This window comes from Giraffa tippelskirchi, chromosome 2, assembly GCF_054371585.1.
Source record: "Giraffa tippelskirchi isolate mGirTip1 chromosome 2, T2T-mGirTip1v1.2.pri, whole genome shotgun sequence".
In the NCBI taxonomy this organism is placed as follows: domain Eukaryota; kingdom Metazoa; phylum Chordata; class Mammalia; order Artiodactyla; family Giraffidae; genus Giraffa; species Giraffa tippelskirchi.
Window position 1 is genome coordinate 23,527,736 of NC_137276.1, and position 21,048 is coordinate 23,548,783.

The 21,048-nt window shown below is 40.4% G+C and overlaps 1 protein-coding gene across 9 annotated transcripts in view; it reads left to right on the plus strand.

Annotated features, from left to right (window-relative positions):
- Positions 1 to 21,048, plus strand: part of LOC145539476 (VPS10 domain-containing receptor SorCS1) — a 580,892-nt gene that overhangs the window by 382,180 nt on the left and 177,664 nt on the right. For all 9 annotated transcript variants that reach the window (XM_081573556.1, XM_081573559.1, XM_081573557.1 and 6 more), the window contains exon 5: positions 6,451 to 6,524. In XM_081573556.1, coding sequence (XP_081429682.1) covers positions 6,451 to 6,524 — 74 coding nt within the window. The remainder of the gene's footprint in view (positions 1 to 6,450; positions 6,525 to 21,048) is intronic.

Below are 21,048 nucleotides of genomic sequence, written 5' to 3' on the forward strand. Positions count from 1 at the left end.
TTTCCTTTACCCACCCTGCCAAGCTGGGTCTCTCACGGGTGACAAAAGAATAACATAGATACTGCTCTTTTTCTGCTCTGTTTATTTGCTCAGATTGACCCACTTGTCCTGGAACATTCTTTCCTCACATTGTTGTACTGAGAGATTTTAACCGTATGCCCAGTACCACCTTGAGAACTTGGGCAGACTTCCTGGTTTTACTGTCTTACATAAGCCACCTCAGCAATCTGGACAAAATATAACACATTACTACATATCATGTATGACAGATGCTGAGAAGCTTGCCTTTTCTTTGAGGAACTTGCGTCTCTTGGAGTTGGGGAAGCTGGTCTGGGATGGCCATCATGGTTCTGTATCTATTCCTGTCCCCAGTGGCCGAGGAGAAGACTTGTGTCAGAAATGGGTGAAGTTTGAGGTCCCTCATGATGTGACTCCCCACTAAGAGTGTGCTCTGGCCTCCTTTGCTGTGCAACCAGAGCATCGGAGCCCATCTCTGAAGACCATGGACTTCTCTGGATTGCTTCTCTTTCTTCCTGTGGAGGCTAGTGGAGGAGGAAGCTTGATGTTTGCAATGTCCCAGGGCTGGCACTAGAAATTTATTCAAAGTCCTCAAGGCTCCATCTCTTTTCTTGTTAAAAAGAATGCAGTAACAGCAGTGAGAACTGGAGAATCATGAGGTGACTGAGTGCTTTGTACCCAGGCCATCCCCAGGGTAGTATTAGGATGAGGCAGATCAAATAGAACTGGCAGGGTTTTCTGTCAGCCTTTTCAGGACTCCTGCCTCTGAAACTATTAAGGGCAGAGCCACAGAGGGAGCAGGCAACCTTCAAGAGAGCCAACCACAGGAAGTTTTCCTCCAACCTGGAAGCCTCTGCAGGAGACCATGTGGAGAAGACCCAGCACCTGCCTCCTGATGAGAAAGTCGTCACGGTGACCTTTGTGGTGAAAGCATCCAAACCCATCAATCAAAGACTGAAACTCTTCCCTGGTGGCTCAGATGGTAAAGAATTTTCTTGCGATCAGGAGACCTGGGTTCAATCCCTGGGACAAGAAGATCCCCTGGAGAAGGAAATGGCAACCCACTCCAGTATTCTTGTCGGGAGAATCCCCATGGACAGAGGAGCCTGGCGGGCTACAGTCCATGGGGTCACAAAGAGTCGGACTTGACTGAGCAGCTTTCACTTTCAAAGACTGAAACGTGCTATCACTCTTACCTTCTGCCAAATGGTGTCCTTGCACTGATTTCCAAGCTGCAAAAGAAAATTCCTAATAGGTCCCTGTCTTAATGCTATAAAATGAGGGGCTGCCTTGGTCTGATTTATAACAATTGAGAAGACTTTCCAGGGACAGCAATGCTTGCAAGCTTTTGCATCACCACAAGGAAGTTGAATTTCTATTAAAAAAAAAAAAAAAAGATGCTATTCTGCTTGCGATTCAACCAAAATGTGAATGGTAAGAAGATGGAAAATGAAAGCTGGAAGGAGCTGCTCTCACACCCCACTTCTTCCAGCCCTTCTTATTTTGCTGTTGATTAAGAATCCTGAGCACAGTTGGTGGATCTCACTCTTGCCCACCCCCAAGCTGTTTGTCTCCCTGTGGCTTCCCTCTTTATTCCCCATTGGAGCCTTTGCCCCTCAGCCAACTTGCAGCTCTCCAGGATGGTACCAGAGAGGACTGTACAGTTGGTTGAAAGCTGAAAATAAAATCAACCCTTGAAATTGCATCCTTTGCAATTAATTGCTTTTTTATCTGCACTTTTCATATGGCAGACAAAGACAGACAGCAAGAAAACAAGCCAATGTGATGGTTATCAAGTTATCAAAAAAAAAAAAAAGGAAGGAAAGAAGGACTGACTAACTCTTCAGGGGAGGAACATGACAGGAAGAGGTGTTGAAAGCCCCCACACTAGGGTAATAACAGAGTGGAGAGTTGGACCTTGAGCTGCTAATACATCCTAAGCTTAGATGAGCAATGAGTTTGTGCTCATTAACTTACATTTACTGAGATGGGGAGGCAGTCTCAGACAGTTTAAAGTAATTCTAAACTGGAAGAATCATCTGCCTTGCATTCTTTTGTTAACCAGAATCCTTCCCCTCTCCCTTTCTAAAATGTCTACTCCTTCAATTTTTTCGCTAATATTTTGTACCAGGATTAGTAAAAAAAAAAAAAAAAAATCTAAACCCTTCCAAGAAGGCATTTGGAGAGGTCATGACAGAGGATTAGTAGATGAATACCGCTCTCCTAAAACTAGTTCAGATATTCTTTTCTGCCCCCTGATCATTCTCCCTCTTTCTTTCTCTAGGTTTGGCACTGCTGGAGAAAGCTGTGGATGCTTTCCCTGATGTGACAGATAGTAATGATAGTTCTCAGTTCTGTGTTCTTACAGTCAAAAGAAACCTTGGAGCTGGAGACAGACAGGGAGGGAAATAAATCTTATTTAGGTGCTGCCACCGCTATGAATTTTATTAAAGGACATTGACTCATTCTACACAGAAAGCCTTCAACTGGTGGCTGAGATAGTCAGTGGGTGAAGAAAAAAAAAAAAAGGCTTGGGTCGCACTCTCTATTTTGTGGAGGAAAACTTTGCGGTCAGACTCTGCAGGTTTAATGAACACATTAACTTGGATGGCTCTGAGTTGTTTTCTCCTTTTCTTGGTGTGACATCAGGCTGGACGATTAAATTCTTAGAGAGGAAAGGTTTGAAGCAGTAGATGGAGTATACAGAGCGGCTCTGTCTAGGGGCGAATATGTAAGACCCTGCCTGCAAGTCCTTGGGAATTTCAAATGTGCTGATATTTATAGTTTTGTTTGTTGGTTTTAGGTACAGGCCTCTAGCTATGGATCCATGGAAGTAAAACATCTTCCTCTGCTAAATTACCTTTGTCTATTCTTTGGGAAACCTGAGTGTTTTACTAGGTAGATCCATCACTAGGGAATTTGCATGATGTAAAATCAATACTTTATTTTTCCCCGTTGGTCATCTACTGTGTGCAAGGCACTGTGTAGATACAAAAAGATGGAATTCCAGACACATAAAATCTTTGTGATCTCATCAGAGAGGGAAGGGATGATCTCGGATATTTTAGAGTGAGTTTAGATAGGTAGGGATTTCTGTCTTGCATTATAAAAGGCTCTCTTAAAAGGCTACCAAGAAAGTTAACTATACGGACTATAGTTTGATAGCATTTCTTGTACCATAGTTCTTTGGAAATGAGGCCACTAGGAAATCTAAGTGTGTGGAAGAGGGTTCACAGAAAAGATGTCCTCTGATCTGGAGCTAAAAAGAAGACTGGCATTGTGATAGGCAAGCCTTGAAGCTGCCTCTGCCAGAGTGGGTAGCACCAGGGAAGGCATGGCAGGGGGCATGTGCCCAGGTGTGAATGGAAAGGGGAGAAGACAAGTACACTGACATGAGAGGGTACCTTTTGAGATAGGAAACTATAAACAATGTCACTGAGCTGAATAAGAGAGGCTTGGTTTATTGGATTGTTCGATGTACCCACTGCTTGAGGGGCCTCTAGATGCTCACAAATAACAAAGAATCTCCTTGAAGAGGATAAAAACAAATATCATGGGACATACCTGACTGGTCCACAGGTTCTGAATCCAAGCCTAGAGGGATCAATTTAAAAAGACATAGAGGAAAACACACACACACACACACACACACACACACACACACACACACACACACAGATGTTGGCACCCAACAATTCCTCACTGAGATGAATTCTATGTGAAGACAGAGATAGCAATCCCTTGTTGTAGCTGTAGGAGAGCTCAGAATTTATACATGATTTTCAGAATATATGTGAGTCTAGCCTTCACACAGAATTATTATTATTTCAAACCACCCTGATTCTCTTACATTTGCATAAATCTTTGTTTATAAATATAGATACTAACATACATTTATAAATAGCTATAGGCATACACAGTGGCATGACGTCTGTTCCCTTTGAACTCATAGAAAGCAGTGCAGCTCTGGGTTTTAATTTTTTAAAAAAAAGATGGTGCAAGAAGAGAGGAAGCCACAGACACTCCGGATCAAGCGATTACTGTTCTGATCCAAATTTGAATATTAAAATGCAAGTGTTCGGGACATAGAGGGAAGCAGGACATGCACCCTCTGTCTGCTTGGCATCTGAATTAGGAGGGAGGATGTTGTCTTGCCTTCTGTTATCTCTACTAGGGGAACTGTCTCCCCTTTTCTCCTCCGCACTCTTGAAATGAATCAAGCATGAAATGTACCCAGGAAGCCTCCCCCAACCCAGGCATTGTAGGGCAGGGAAAAATAATAAAACTTGAATGGAAAAGTCACAGATTCTTCTGGCTGAATGCCCAAATACTGTGTAGTTAGGGCCAAGTGAGCTCCTCGCTTTGGTAGCCAAATACTTCAGCCTCTTTTTTGACCGCAGGATGTGTTTTGATCCAGTGTACACAATGTCGTAGCAGGCTCTTCCAAGGGTCAGTAAATCCTCACTTGCGCTGACTTACTTCTTGGACATGCCTGGTACATCTGCAGCCGTGGTGAGTCACTTGGTGAGTCATTTGACCCTCCACTGAGGGCTGAGGCCTGAGAGGGAGGACAATCATGGTACTCAGTACACACTGACTCACCATCCATTCACTGTGGGATCTGGCACTCGCAGTGGTGGATGATTAGGATGTGAGTGGGTTACAGACCAGGCACATAGCAGAAAGGAGATGTTCCAAAATGATATTTTCAAATCACCCAGCCAAATGTCCATGGTAATCGGAATGCCTCGAACAATAGGAATCTCTGGGCTGCCAACAGAGGACACTTCTATAAGCAAAAAAAAAAAAAACAACAACAAAAAAAACCCACACAATGCACACACAAAGAAAGGTTCCTGTAAAATCATCCTAGAGATGGTACTGTGAAAATTACTGGAGAGGAGCAGAAGTAGGAGTTGGCCAACAATGAAGAACAAGATATAAGAGAAGAAAGACATTTGGAGGGGGAGGAGTATGTGAAGGGTTAGACCCTGTCTCATGAGCAGTGTTTCTTTGTGGTTGCCCTTGGAGAATACTGTAGCAGTGTAGCAAATCGACTTGAAATCTCCCCAGCTGTGTAACCATTGGTAAAATGGCCATAATAGCTTTATATATTACTGGGAGGGATGGTATGTGGATGAAATGAAGGAATGCATGAGAAGCACTTGAATTATAGTAAGAGCTTAGTCCACGTGTTTTGCTGTTAGAGCCTGAAGTTCCTCTACTCCTGTTTAAAAAGCCATCACTGGCTCCTTCTGCTGGCAGGACTGGGTTTTCTTCTCCTGAACTTGCCATTAAAAACCTTTTCAAGTTGCCCTCACATTTTTATCTATATTTTAGATTCAGTTCAGTTCAGTCGCTCAGTTGTGTCCAACTCTTTGCAACCCCATGGACTGCAGCATGCCAGACTTCCCTGTCCATCACAAACTCTCAGAGTTTGCTCAAACTCATGTCCATTGAGTCAGTGATGGCATCCAACCATCTCATCCTCTGTCATCCCCTTCTCCTCCTGCCCTCAATCTTTCCCAGCATCAGGGTTTTTTCCAGTGAGTCAGTTCTTCACATCAGGTGACCAAAGTATTGGAGCTTCAGCTTCAGCATCAGTCTTTCCAATGAATATTCAGGACTGATTTCCTTTAGGATGGACTGGTTGTATCTCCTTGCAGTCCAAGGGACTCTCAGTCTTCTGCAACACCACAGTTCAAAAGCATCTTTGGTGCTCAGCTTTCTTTATGGTCCAACTCTCACATCTATACATGACTACTGGAAAAACCATAGCTTTGACTACATGTACCTTTGATAAGTCACATTTATTCATATACCATCCCTGAATTTCTCACCTCTTACCCATGTTATTCCTTTTGTGAGTACTGCTTGTCCTATCTTTGTCAGTTTGAATTCTGCCATTCGTTCACATCCCAGGTGAATCACCATACATCTCAGAAGCATCCCTAATTGATTTCTGAATCCCCTTCCTTTGAATTCTTTTATCACTGGTGATTGCATGCATTGCTCATTATTTTTTTGTCAGATTTGGGTTATATTATTGGCTTTCTGAGAGCCAGGTCTAGATTTTGGACTTCTTTGTATTTCAGACAACAGTCTGCATATTCCAGGGCCAGTGGTACAGCTTACCAGGCAGAATGGGGTATGAATCCCAATTTATTTTAATGCTTAGTGGGCATGTGATTTCCAACAAATCACTTTTATGTGAGCTTCAGTTTGCTCAACTATAAAATGGAGATATCAATGTCTTGCAGGATCTACATGGAGAATAGAGATGATACATGGGGCACTCATCTGGCATAGGAAGGGTGATTAATAAATGGAAGATGTTATTATTATTATCATTATCATTAATCCAATGAATCATGTTTTATGCATTCAGTATACCATGAAGTCCTGGTGCTGAATATTTTGTCTTCTCTACAGTTATACAGCTCTGCTGAATTTGGGAGAAGGTGGCAGCTTATCCAGGAAGCGGTTGTGCCAAACAGGTTCTACTGGTAAGTCTCACTCTATTTGCTAGCATATTGAGATATCACCTGGGAAAATGAGCATTGGAATCTTCCCACCTAGAGCTCTCACATGAAGTCTGTTCTTATTGGGATATACACACATTCCGTAGGGCAGGAGGTGACATTTGAGTGGTAAACATGGTAAAGGAATGTTAAAGCAGTATCATAAATTACTTGTAAAAAGTGAGATTAATGAAAGCAAGAGCTATGCAAATGTTGTTTTGTTATATTTTTATGAAACTTTGAGACAGACACTTAGAAACATTTTAATATTGATTTTTATTACTAAAAGCATCATACACACATATAATGCATGTTCAAATTAAAGACTTTCAGTGTAAATAAGTAGATCTTAATTAGTCTAAAAGCAGATCCTCTTTCCATTCCTGATTTCGACTCTGTTAAGTATTCTTTTCATCATATGGGACACAACCAATATTTCTAGTTTCTCACTTCTCCTTCCATAAACATTCTATGAATACCTAAGCATGTATAAATACAAAACATTCTAGTGTAATGTTGATATTACTTATCAATCTCTTTTGAATTTACAGCCTAAACCATATAAAAGATGCGATTCTGTCTTACCCTAATTTATCTAACCTGCGATGGAATAGGCATCTAGGTTACTTCCAGATTTCTGCTGGTATAAACAGTGTTTTGTGAAACTAGCTCAAACAAGAGTTTAAATATCCTTTGTTCACATCATTGAGAATTACTGGGGCAATAACCTTTTAGAAGCCAATGAGCTTCCTGCAACTAGGACAGTGAAAGTTGCCTCCCTTTTATTCCTCTTAAAATCACACTATCTTTCATCAGCTTTGCAACTTCCATGTACCTAATAGCTTTCCTCACCACTCCAATTGTCTCACTTCAAAGAGGAATGCATTTTTATTTTTCTCATTCGCAAACACTGCCCTAAGACTCCTGTGGGAGTTGAAAGCCAGAGAACAGATAAATCTCTTAACACTAGTGAAACTGCTTGAAAAAGTGAAAGACAAGTCATTTGCAAGGAAACTGGCTCAAAGATAACACAAAGAGACTTCTATATGGAAAGAGACCTTTTTCCCCCAGCACAGAGACATTGATAACTAAATAGGGTTTCTGTTGCATAGAAGTCACCCACCTCTTCACTGCTGCTTCCACTCAGGAATGACTGAAGCTTTGTTTTTGGCATCTAAATTGGCCTCTCCCTTCTCTGGGAATCCAGTTCTAACTGTCACTGAATCTCCCTTTTCTGATCAGCATTTCTTCTCTTCCTCACTTATTCATTTTGTTTCTTATTCATGTGACACTTTGCATCTCCATGTACATCTCCTTATAAATTATAAAGTCACTTTTTATTTATTTATTTTTTTTTTAATAAATTTATTTATTTTAGTTGGGGGCTAATTACTTTACAATATTGTAATAGTTTTTGCCATACATTGACATGAATCAGCCATGGGTTTACATGTGTTCCCCTTCCTGGACCCCCCACCCACCTCCCTCCCCATCCCATCCCTCTGGGTCATCCCATTGCCCCGGCCCTGAGCCCTTGTCTCATGCATCGAACATGGTAAAGTCACTTTTTAGAAAGAGGGTCCATGTGTTTTGTTTTGTTTATTTTCATTTCCTCCTTTATTGAGTGTTATTTATTCTTAGAATAAATAAATAATAATATGCACAGGATAAATAAAGACTAAAATAAATTAATGTGGTTCCCCTAATTTAACCTGGAGATGGAATCAATGCTTCACCAATGAGAAAGTATGAGAGATTGATCTTTCTTTAAGTCCTGCTTCCAAGTAACTGAAAACATTTGTACATGGGCCAAGCAGTGGAAGGTAAAAACTTCATGAGAGTCTGGAGAGAACTTTATTCCAACTGACAGAAACAAATAAAAACATTGATCAAAAAAAAAAAGGAAAGTGAGATGAGAGAATTTCCCATGTTAAGTGGTACATGGTACACAGTATTTTCCAGCTCACTGAAGGCTAATTTACACACATTTTGGAGATATAAACAATTCCATCATTGCTTTGGCTGGTAGTAATTGAAAACCCATTATCTCTTCTTGGAATGGGGGTCTTCCATCTGTGACCAAATGTTATTATATAAATATTATTATACAAATTTTGTTTATTATACAAATATTATACCAAGTCCTTGTAACCACATGTCATATCATTATCTTTATAAAAACTTTATACATGATCATATATAAATTCTAATTAATCTGTCTGTTGAGTGAAATAAATGATGCCCCTCCTCTGCCTTTGGGAATAGAGAGAGACCTCTTCTCCATTCAAGTTCTGACATTGTGGTAGGCATTATTCAAACTTAAGCAATGTAATCCTCAGAACAATTTTATTAAGTAAGCCTTGCATTATCATCCCTAACAGAAAAGGAATCTTTGGCATGGAGAGGTTAAATAATTTAGCCAAGGTCACCCAGCCAGAAAGCAGCAAACCCAGGATTAAGATTCAGGCAGAATGGCTTCAGAGTCCATAAGCTGCTGAATCAATGGACTCTGCCACTTCTTGGAAATTTTCTGGGCTGGAGCTGTGAACTCTGGAAATCTAGCCTGTTTTAGGCAGATGAGTAGAAAACCCAAGGCTCTTTTGGCCACCATGCCTGTGTGTGTATCCCTCCAGCTGGGCTTGGAAAGTGGCCCCTTTGGATTTTCCAGAGAAAGCATGAAACCTTGTGAATTGCACAGTGCACATGACGGTTGATGAAATATATTGGTCTCTGACCACATGGTCTATATTCTCTGTGACTCTGAGGAACTTCCTACGGCTGGCAGAAAGGTGTCAATTGAAGCAATATTTGTTAGACTCTTGGAAATCAGTTTTTTTCTTTAATTACATAAGAACTATTGATCTATCTAGGATTATTCAGCAAGCTTAATTGAACGAAGTTCTCTTTAATCATTTCTGCTTAAAGCCTGGCTGTGGAAGTATAGAGAGGATGGAGGGGAGCTTTTATAGTGTTGAACTTATGTGTGGCACTGCGTAATAACATAGTATTTCCCATGGAGAAGAACGAAGATGAATTCATATCTTTTCCTCATCACCTAGTACACTTAAGGCACATCTTTATTTTTGGTAGCAATAGTACTTCTACCCCTGGAAGTAGTCAGTGGTAATTATAAAGCCATTATGGAATGTAAGAATTTATCCTTATGCTCATGGCGGTTGTTCGTAGTACCTTCATACTGACATACATATGAACTTTCTTCCAAGGAATTTAAATTGCTTCCAAAATTGACTTGCATGTTTAGGGCACCTTATAAAATGTATCTTAGCACAATATTGCCCTAAATAGAATAGGTGTCTTTTTATTCAACTAACTGTTATAACAGTCTTGTTCTTTACTACATCAGAAATCAATTATACTGGGAGGCAGTACAGCTTGGAATGTAAGGGGCTCAGAGATACTGAGGTATGAGTTCTAGCTTTGCCATTTACTAAGTAATGAGTCATGAGTAAGTTTAGTTCTGTGTGCCTCTTTTTTTCCCTCTGTAAAGTAAAGATAATTAATACCTACTTTGTTAAATGAGATGTTTCTTGTGACTTGGTTATATGCCTGACAGCTAAGAACTGTATTGAGTCCCTACTGGCTTACAGTAATATTAACTGATTTTTTACATCTCTTAGTTTTGTTTTTCCCCCAAGTTGGCTTCATTCTCAAGTTAGATTTCACCATTTATTATAGCAATGATGAACATCATCAAATTTAGTCTTACAGTCTGACAGTTTGGAAACTCCATCAAACTAGTCTGCCTCTTTCCGCACATTTCCAGGGATTGAATCCAAGTAGTCTGGCTTGGATCAGAGCTATGTAAGATGGTTCATTACTAATGTAGGTCAGACACATATCTTTTCTGGGAATTGAAATAGGAGGTGGTATGGTGTCTCAGTCAAACTACATAGCTGAAGGATGGAGGAGAGAAGATTCCTAAAAAGGAAGAAAAAAAGATTCTGTTATCATAAAATAAAAAGATAGATTTTCATTAGGGAGAAAATAAGATGGGAGAGCTAGGTGTCAGTAAGATAATGTGGATAGGGATATGTGTTTGTTAAGTAACTGCAGTGGTCCAGGTACGTGATTTTGTTGTTGTTACTCCATTGCGAAGTCATGTCCAACTCTTTGCAACACCATGGACTGCAGCATGCCAAGCTTCCCTGTCCTTCACTGTCTCCTCGAGTTTGCTACTTCATGTCCGTTGAGTCGGTAATGCTGTCCAACCATCTCCTCCTCTGCTGCCCTCTTCTTCTTTTGTCTTCAGTCTTTCCCAGCATCAGGGTCTTTCCCAAGGAGTCCTCTCTTTGCATCAGGTGACCAAAACATTGGAGCTTCAGCATCAGTCTTTCCATTGAATATTCATGGTTGATTTCCTTTAGGATTGAGTGGTTTGATCTCCTTTCAGTCCAAGGGACTCCCAAGAGTCTTCTCCAGCACCACAATTTAAAGGCATCAGTTCTTCTGCACTCAGCCTTTTTTATGGTCCAACTCTCAAAACTATACGTGACTGCTGGAAAAATCATAGTTTTGACTATATGGACCTTTGTTGGCAAATTGATGTCTCTGCTTTTTAATACACTCTTTAGGTTTGTCATAGCTTTCCTTCCAAGGAGCAAGCATCTTTTAATTTTCATGGCTGTAGTCACCATCTGCAGTAATTTTGGAGCCCAAGAAAATAAAATCTATCATTGCTTCCACTTTTTCCCATCTATTCGCCATAAAGTGATGGGACTGGATGCCATGATCTTCGCTTTTTGAATGTTGAGTTTTAAGCCAGCTTTTTCACTCTCCTCTTTCACCCTCATCAAGAGTCTCTTTAGTTCCTTTTCATTTTCTGCCATTAGAGTGGTATCATCTGTATCTCTGAGGTTGTTGATATTTCTCCTGACAATCTTGTTTCCAGCTTTTGATTCATCCAGCCAGACACTTTACATGATGTACTCTCTTATAAGTTAAATAAACAGGGTGACAATATACAGCCTTGTCATACTCCTTTCCCAATTTTGACCCGGTCCATTTCATGTAAAGTTCTAACTGTTGCTTCTTGACCTGCATACAGGTTTCTCAGGAGACAGGTAAGGTGGTCTGGTATTCCCATCTCTTTAAGAATTTTCCACAGTTTATTTGATCCACATAGTCAGAGGCTTTAGCATAGTTAATGAAGCAGTGAAAGTCACTTTGTCATGTCTGACTCTTTGTGACCCCATGGACTGTAGAGTCCATGGAATTCTCCAGGCCAGAATACTGGAGTGAGTAGCCTTTCCCTTCTCCAGGGGATCTTCCCAACACAGGGATCGAACCCAGATTTCCCGCATTACAGGCAGATTCTTTACCAGCTGAGCCACAAGGGAAGCCCAGTGCAGAAGTAGATGTTTTTCTGGAATTCTCTTGCTTTCTCTGCTAATTTGATCTCTGGTTCCTCTGTCTTTTCTTTTTTTAAAAATTAATTAATTTATTTTGATTGGAGAATAGCTGCTTTAGAATATTGTGATGGGTTTTGCTATACATCAACATGAATCAGCCACAGGTATACATGTGTCCCCCCTATCCTGAACCCCCTTCCCCCTTCCCTCCCCACCCCATACCTCTAGATTGTCACAGAGCACAGGCCCTGGGTGCCCTGCTTCATGCATTGAACTTACACTGGTCATCCTAGATCATACATCTGGAAGTTCTCAATTCACATACTCCTGAAGGCTAGCTTGAAGGCACATGATAAGTCATACCATTTGATCCTCACAACAAGATTGTGGGGTAGGGATTTTTATTCCCTTGTTGATGAAATAGAAAAGTGATATAGTTTATGCAACATAATATGTAGTATACCAAGTTTTGAAACTCGGTCTATCTAGATCCATGACTCCTGCTTGCAACAGTAAAGATCAGCCCCAAATTCAAGAGTTATGTGTGTGCTCAGTCATTTCATTTGTGTCTGATTCTTTGTGAACCCCTTGTATCTCTCCACAATAACTGTTAGTTTAACAGTTCAGTGGGACTTCCCTGGTGGCTCAGACGGTAAAGACTCTGCCTGTGACACAGAAAACCCAGGTTCGATCCCTGGGTTGGGAAGATCCCCTGGAGAAGGAAATGGCTACCACTCCAGTATTCTTCCTTGGAGAATCCCATGGACAGAGGAGCCTGGCGGGCTATAGTCCGTGGGGTCGCAGAGAGTCGGACATGACTGAGCAACTAACACACAAACACACGCTTTCTAACAGTTTAATAGATAAAAACCAAGGTATTGCATTTAATACTGAGGAAGACGGTGGGAAGGAGAACCAGTGGTGCCTACATGCCTTGAATAAGTGAAGCTTCTGTCGGAAACCAAGTTTACTATTTAAGAGGTTGATGAATATGGTTTGTTGGAATATGTTCAAATTTAGGATAAAGGAATGGCAGATAGTTTTCATTATAAACCACTCAGCAATCTATTGGGCTTCCCTCTTAGTAAATTGGTAAAGAATCTGCCTGCAATGCAGGAGATCCAGGTTTGATCCCTAGGTCAGAAAGATGCCCTGGAGAAGGAAATGACAACCCACTCCAGTGTTCTTATCTGGAGAATCCCATGGACAGAGAAGCCTGGCAGACTACAGTCCATGGGATCACAAGAGTTGGACACAACTTAGTGACTGAACCACTACAACAATCTACTATCTGTGTAAAAGTCAAGGCAGTCTTAGAGCTGTTTCACTTAATTTAAAATAGGCTGAAGCATACCTTATTCAAGTAACATATTGATTATGTTGTTCTGACATACAGGGGGCTGACTGGGAACAGGGACAGCTGAATGGCTGATTACATATTTTTGTAACTAATTCACACATGAAAATTAATAGTCGACTCGACAGTAAACCTTCTGTTATTCTAGCATGCCATCCTTGTTTCAGTGATGTCCCTCGGGGGTGTATGACAGCTGTATTGTAGCAGAGGGATCCAGGAATATTTCTGGCTCCATTTTCAGTGTGTTTGAGCAAGTTTATACATTCTCATTTGTCCCTATGGTTCAATGTCAGTCAGTATCAATGACTTCCCATCCCACATCTTTGGCAACAGGTCTCATTTCTGGAGCACTTACTGTGTGCCAGGCTCTGTGCTGAGTGCTTTGAATATGTTGTTTCAAACAATCCTCAGAACAACGATGTGAAGTAATTTATTGATCAAAACTTCTTCAAAACGTAATAGAAAAAGACAACCTGTTTTAAGAAAAAAAAAAAAGCAATATTGGCTCATGGATCTGAAAAATAAGGTCTAACTTTTTCTAGACTCTGCTTGATGTGGGGGCTCATTGCAATCATCAGTTTTCTCTTTTTATTTATTTATTTTTTGTTTGCTTCCAAAGGCATTTGATTTTTATTGGCATAGGATTGATTTACAGTGTTGGGCTAGTTTCAGGTGTACAGCAAAGTGATTCAGTTACACATGAAGTCATCAGTTCCTACCCAGGGTCCTCTCATCTAACCTCAGGCATAAGAAGCAGATCCATAAACTTTCATTAATATATCTGGCTACAGTCATAAAACACTCCAGGACTTAAAATAGTTTTTTCTCTCTGATTCTGACTCATATCACTCCTACTCATCATCTAGTCTTTGTCGAATATTGCTGCCGAGCCCATTTCAGCATTTTATTTTGCCTTGTTTGATAGTTTGTTTTATATTCACCAGGTTACCATGTCACCATGACCCTTCCTCTTCCTCCTTCAGATGTGCTGACATTCAACCCAGCATCTCTAAGACTTCTAAGCCACTCACACAAAAGGGACTTGAACGGGATAAGGCATGAGATAACTAACTCTTTTCTCTTTCCTCAGATGGGTTTAATGGATTCAATAATAAAAGAAATCCCTCTACTTTTCTTTTACCAGGTTTTGCAAAATGGAAATAGGGTAAAAATCTAATGATGTTACAAAAAAAAAAACCAAAACCCACGCACATATGTACATATATATATATGAAGTAAAACTCTATGTTATCAAAATAGCTAGAAGATATAATACTATATTTGATAGCATTAGATTAGATAGAGTTATGGCTATTTTTTAAAGATGCTCTGCTGTATTCTTCACTCACATCTGTGAAGCCAGTCATTTTCTGTAGAGAATAACACCATCACTCACTTGCAGTTTTATGTGAACCAGCAGTGCAACATCCTACCATTCAAAATCAGCTTTTTCTACAGGCTTCCATATTTCTGTATTCCCTGTATCCTAGCCTTAGCGCCTTAGAGTCATACTCAACTCTGCTCTCTTACTCATCTCCTCTTAAATCTTTGGGTGTCCAAGTCCCACAGGGTCTACCTCCAGGAATTTTTACCTGCCCAGCTGCTCTTCCATTCTCCCTAGCATTATACTGATTCAGCACCACCTTCCCTCCCACTAGGAATAGTAAAAAAGCCTCTCCCTCCATCTCCTCCTATCATACTACTGCCTCAGGAACCAGGTACACATTTCCCTGATCAAGTAGTTGTCTTATTTCTCATGGCTTAAAACATAACATTGAAAAGAATAAGAATGTAACCTGGTTCTTACAAACCTGAGCTCAAATATACATTTTTCTGGCCCTTCTGCCATGCTCCCAACTCTGTGTGCCAAAATCTTAAAGGCTAAGTAAGTAATTCTAAGCACTGCTTAGTCTATGTATGAATCCACACCTCTTATGTCTATGGTTTTAAACATATTCCTACCTAGGGATAAACTGTTCTTTTTGTTTGTTTGTTTTTCTACTATGTGTCAGGATATTTTTTTTTTCTTTGAATATAAAGGTAATATGTGAGTGTCTTTGTCATTATTAGGATCACAATATTGGACTTTTATGTTCTTTTACTGATGACTGCCTCTACTATGTAGCCTTCTTTGGTCCTGGTTTCTTATTTTTTTAGGCAGGAAGAATCTCTTCCTTTGAATTTAAATGTGATCATGTCACAAATAAAATGTAATACATCATAGGGTCGGTCGTATTACATGTCTGTGTGTAGGATTAGTAGAAAGAACATGGTAGTAATAGCAGTCACTCAGTTGTGTCCAGCTCTTTTGCAACCCCATGGACTGTAGCTCACCAGGCTCCTCTGTCCATGGAATTTTCCAGGCAAGAATGCTGGAGTGGGTATCTACTCCCTTCTCCAGGGGATCTTCCCGACCCAGGGATCGAAACTGGGTCTTCTGCATTGCAGGCGGGTTCCTTACCATCTGAGTCAACAGGGAAGCCCTAGGGCCGTCATATGCAGCTTCAAATCTGAGCTTCACTATCTACTACCCGGGTGATCCTGAAAAACTGCTTCACCTGCCGGAGCTTACTTTCCTTCTTCCATATCTTGAGAATCAAAAATGGCATATTATGTTATTATTAAGTAACTTAGCACTTAGTATATTCTTTGTATCTATCTTTTTGTTTCGTTTCTCCTGCTAAAAGGTAAGTTCCTTAAGGATCAACACTGTCTTTAACATATTTCTATCTTGTGTGCAAAAATAGATGGATAGCAGAAATTTTAGTGTGCACACACACACACACAGATGCACACAAGGTAGTGAAATTCATTGACCACACATATACTTGTATATGCACTAACATAAACCTTTAGATTGAAACACATCTTGAATGGATGTTATTTATCAGGAAATCATAATAGATAACCTGTTTTTCCTTCCAGCCTGAAAAGGTTAGATTTCTAAGCCATTGAAGCCATCAAAGTATATGTTGAAGGAGGGAGAGGGGGAATTCTGGATTAGTAAAAGGAACACTTTTCTATGCAGTAGGTTATTTATTAATTCAACAGGCTGTCTTAAGGAGTCATGAGATCCATGTTAGCAGAGGAATTTAAGCAAAAACAAAGTGGCTGCCTCCTAGACTGCTCTCACAGAGAGCTATGCCAGAGAGTGTCAAGAGATCCTCTACATACTTCAGAATATGGAATTCAGAAGAAGAAACCCTTCTTTCTTTGGAGTATGGGCTTTATTCTCTCTTCTTTTGTACTCCTCATCCTCCCAGGCAGTCTCTTCTGTTCTGAGCCTCTGAGATGAACCATGTGTGTGGCTTGGGTAAGAGCAGAGAGAAGTAGCAGAAAATCACGCCCAAGATCACATACTAGGAGCTGCTGTGGGGCCTTTCTGGTACCTGCACTAGGCATGCTGGATAAGAGGATTTTCATTATCCTTGAGAGGGTTGCTGTTTTATCTTTTTTTTTTCCTGTTAATGAGCTCCACTTCAGTGCTATTTCCCTATCCGCTTGCGCCTTCCTCCGCTTCTCAATCTCTTCCTATGATTAGCAGGTTTTCCCTACAAATTAAGTTAAATTTCCCCTGCTACACTCTGAGCCCATCACTTTTCTCATGACCTTCATTCACTAATGGCCATCATTGATTCCCCTCCTCCTTATCTTGATGACTTCTTGTCTCCAAGGACTGCAGCTCCTCCATCACTGAGCAGCTGAGATTCAGTCATTTCTCTAGATTCCCTCTAAGAACTCTTATGATGGCAGAGTGCAAGAGATGGCAGTGAAAGGCCAAAAGAAAGGGTAACAATCCTCATAATTATGACTTCCTAATTTAGACTAATTTTTTTTAAAAAACTTACTAAGCTCTGGTGATTAGACCTCACCTAGTCTTCAAGTTCAAGAGCCTCTGGATTTGTCCAGTGTCTCTGTATGTAGTTTCTATTGCTCAGTCACTGTCCACCTTTGTTATATTCTCTTTTGTCAGTGAGAGGTGGTGTTTGGTGTTTCAGAGTAAGGGCTCTGGAGTCAGGATGCTTTTGTTAGAATTTTGTTAGAATCCTATTATCAAGGGTGTCACGATGAGCTGTTTAACTTCTTTAAGCCTTGTCGTCCTCATCTGTATAATGGTTATCATAATAGTGGCCTCCTCATATATTTGTTGTCAGGATTAAAATGAGATTCAAGGTTAAAGTCTAAACACATGATGCATGATGAATAAATATTAACTATTATTGAAAAGAGGAATAGAGACGAGTTGGGTATTAATGAGTTTCTGAAATGTGGCCATCTAATTTTGATATTCAGTTTAATCACTTATGGTTTCCATGGACATTTTTAATGTGTGTGTGTGTGTGTGTTTTACATTTTTGTTGTGCCAGAATTTGGAACAATGGATAAAAAAGCAGCTTATAATTTTGTAGCTTCTCGAATATTTGAAAACTCTTATGTTATCCAGTTCCTTTAATTTACATCAGTTGAGTCATTTTCAGAGCTAAAGCTTGTCTGTGAAGATAGAGGACACAGCCCCTACCCCCCGGGGGGCCTGCAGCTGATGGGGTGGGGCTGTGAAGGGAAGACCCTACGGAAGTCTGTGGAAGGGTATCGCCCCTGCATAGCTGCCCCTCTGTGAGTGGCAGCCAAGCATCTGATTTGGAACCCAAGGTCACGAGGCTCAGTCTGAAAAAAAAAAGCTGGGCATGTGACTGGAAAGAGAAGAGCAGGGACAAGTAAGATAGAACCGACTGCACTACCTCCCATCACCTCTGGCCAAAAAGACCTTCAGAGGCTGCTGTTTCTCTCCTGCATTGCTAATCTCACACATGTTTCCTTTCAGTCAGTTCTAACTGGAAGCCATATGGAGACTCTGGAAAATATAATTGCAGCTTTGCCAAGTTGATCCAGCGCAAAATCACCACAGTATACCCATTGAAAACATGGCTCCTGTTCACATCATTAACCATATATAACTTCCAAATGAAAAGAGAAACATTGCACATCTGTCTAGCATGAGAGAACTCCCCATGTAACTTCAGTTCAGTTCAGTTCAGTCACTCAGTCGTGTCTGACTCTTTGCGACCCCATGAACCACAGCACACCAGGCCTCCCTGTCCATCACCAACTCCCGGAGTTTACCCAAACTCATGTCCATCGAGTTGGTGATGCCATCCAGCCATCTCATCCTCTGTTGTCCCCTTCTCCTCCTGCCCCCAATCCTTCCCAGCATCAGGGTCTTTTCCAATGAGTCAACTCTTTGCATGAGGTGGCCAAAGTATTGAAGTTTCAGCTTCAACATCAATCCTTCCAATGAATATTCAGGACTGATCTCCTTTAGGATGGACTGGTTGGATCTTCTTGTAGTCCAAGGGACTCTCAAGAGTCTTCTGCAACACCACAGTTCAAAAGCATCAATTCTTCAGCGCTCAGCTTTCTTCACAGTCCAACTCTCAACATCCATACATGACCACTGGAAAAACCATAGCCTTGACTAGACAGACCTTTGTTGGCAAAGTAATGTCTCTGCTTTTTAATATGCTATCTAGGCTGCTCATAACTTTACTTCCAAGGAGTAAGCATCTTTTAATTTCATGGCTGCAGTCACCATCTGCAGTGATTTTGGAGCCCCCCCAAATAAAATCTGACACTGTTTCCACTGTTTTCCCATCCATTTCCCATGAAGTGATGGGACCAGATGCCATGTAGCTTAAAACATGATAAATATCTTCCTAAAAAGATTAAAAAAAAAAAACAAAACATTGCCCATGTCATAGTGTCTGTCTTTGGGTGATATTCCTTCTCTAGTGAATCATAGTTCCCCATTCTTTATTCTGTAGTTAAAAACTGACATGTAATGTAAGCCACTAATAACACATGCCATGTTGAAACAGAGAAATGGGAAAGAGAAAAAAGAAGGATTCACAAACACACGTGCACAAAGATATTCATATTAAATTAGGAGAGGGTGGATCTCTAGGGCATGGTTTCTAAGGAAAGGAATTTATCTGTTAATAGACCAATGGTGAGAAGAAATTTTGGTAGAAATCCTACTGAAAAGTTAAGATAGTGAAGTACCCCGAACAGTCCCAGGTGTATCCATATAATTTCAAATCTAAACTTTTTGGAATGAAGATGCACCCTTATTTTGTATATCTGTCAAAATAATTCTTCTCATTAAACTTTATCATTTCAATAACTATAATACACCTACTGATTTAAGAAATGTTAAAATAAAAAAATAATGAACATTTTGGAACTGATGAAATGAGTGAACAGTAAATATTTGTTGAATGAGTGAAAAAATGAGGGATGGATGTTGGAGATGGAATAACCATAGGTATTTATTTTCCAAATCAAAGTTTAGATGAGTGAGTGAGTGAAAGTCTCTCAGTCGTGTCTGACTCTTTGCAGCCCCATGGACTGTACAGTCCATGGAATTCTCCAGGCCAGAATACTGGAGTGGGTAGCTTTTCCCTTCTCCAGGGGACCCTCCTAACCCAGGGATCACACCCAGGTCTCCTGCATTGCAGGTGGATTCTTTACCAGCTGAGCCACAAAGGAAGCACAAGATTACTGGAGTGGGTAGGGTTGTCTAAATAGAAAACTAATGAGATGTGGAATGATGAATTCTAGACAGGAGGATAGTCAAATGACCCAAAACCTGGCTCATTTGACTAGGTAGGAATGAAACTCAGAATGACCTGAGGAAGATCATAAAAGCAACTGTAAGACTGGTGAATCCTTGCAGATGACTAGCCCTGATATGTTTATGCATCAGAATCTCAGGATTCTTTGAAAACTTAAGGCTCATAACATCTTATTTCTGATTTGCAGGACTCCCTTCTATACAATTTTAAGTTAAGTGGCTGAAAACCACCTTTTGTATTGAGAATGGAACTTTGTCTATCAGGATCTGTCTTTCTTTAAAAACAATAACTAGAGGAAATAGTCTAGTCCCACCATTTTTTATTGTTGGCTCTGGCACTTAAAACATCAACACTTCTAAACAGAGTGATCCCATAATTTAGAGGAAGCTATCAAGGTTTTCAGGGGCATGGCAAGATGTGCCCTGGGGTGGGGGAAAAAACTTGCTGCAGCATTTATGAGATTTATGGTAAAGGGTTTTACATGAGAGCTGAAGTTTAAGGCAGATAAATTCCAGAAGACAAATACCACCAATAATTGAATTACAAAGCCATTATCATGTGCTGAACAGAGCAACTTTATGACTCTATAGTGACAAGATGAAACTTGTTAGAATATTTATGTGCCTGGATGGCTTCTGCACCACCAATCCGGAGAAAAAGCTGGCTCTTCCGTGTGCCTCCTATGAGCAGTTAGCCTTCCTGAGTAATTCAGTAGCCAAGGAAAACAAGATACTTCAGAGAGAGGGCTCCAAAACAGACATAGCCTACAACCAGACTTCACATCTGACCTTGAATTTCAACAGCTCCTGGGTCCAACACATTTCTGTTGTCAGCTGAAATAAGGCTTTTCCCATGGCACAGTCATACAATAAAAAAGTCTCTGGCTGTCTTCATTGTTTTCTACTTCTAAACAAATGAGGAGTAAGAACATCCCAGTAATAAGAACCATTTCTTTCTGATCTTAACATGTCTTTGAAAAATCATATACCTTCATCTTTTGTGATTGTTGAAATCTATGAATCAGACTCTTGACAGTGGCAATGAAATGGTAGTTTTACCTAGAGGTCTGACAGAATGTGGTCCACTGGAGAAGGGCATGGCAAACCACTTCAGTATTCTTGCCTTGAGAACCCCATGAACAGTATGAAAAGGCT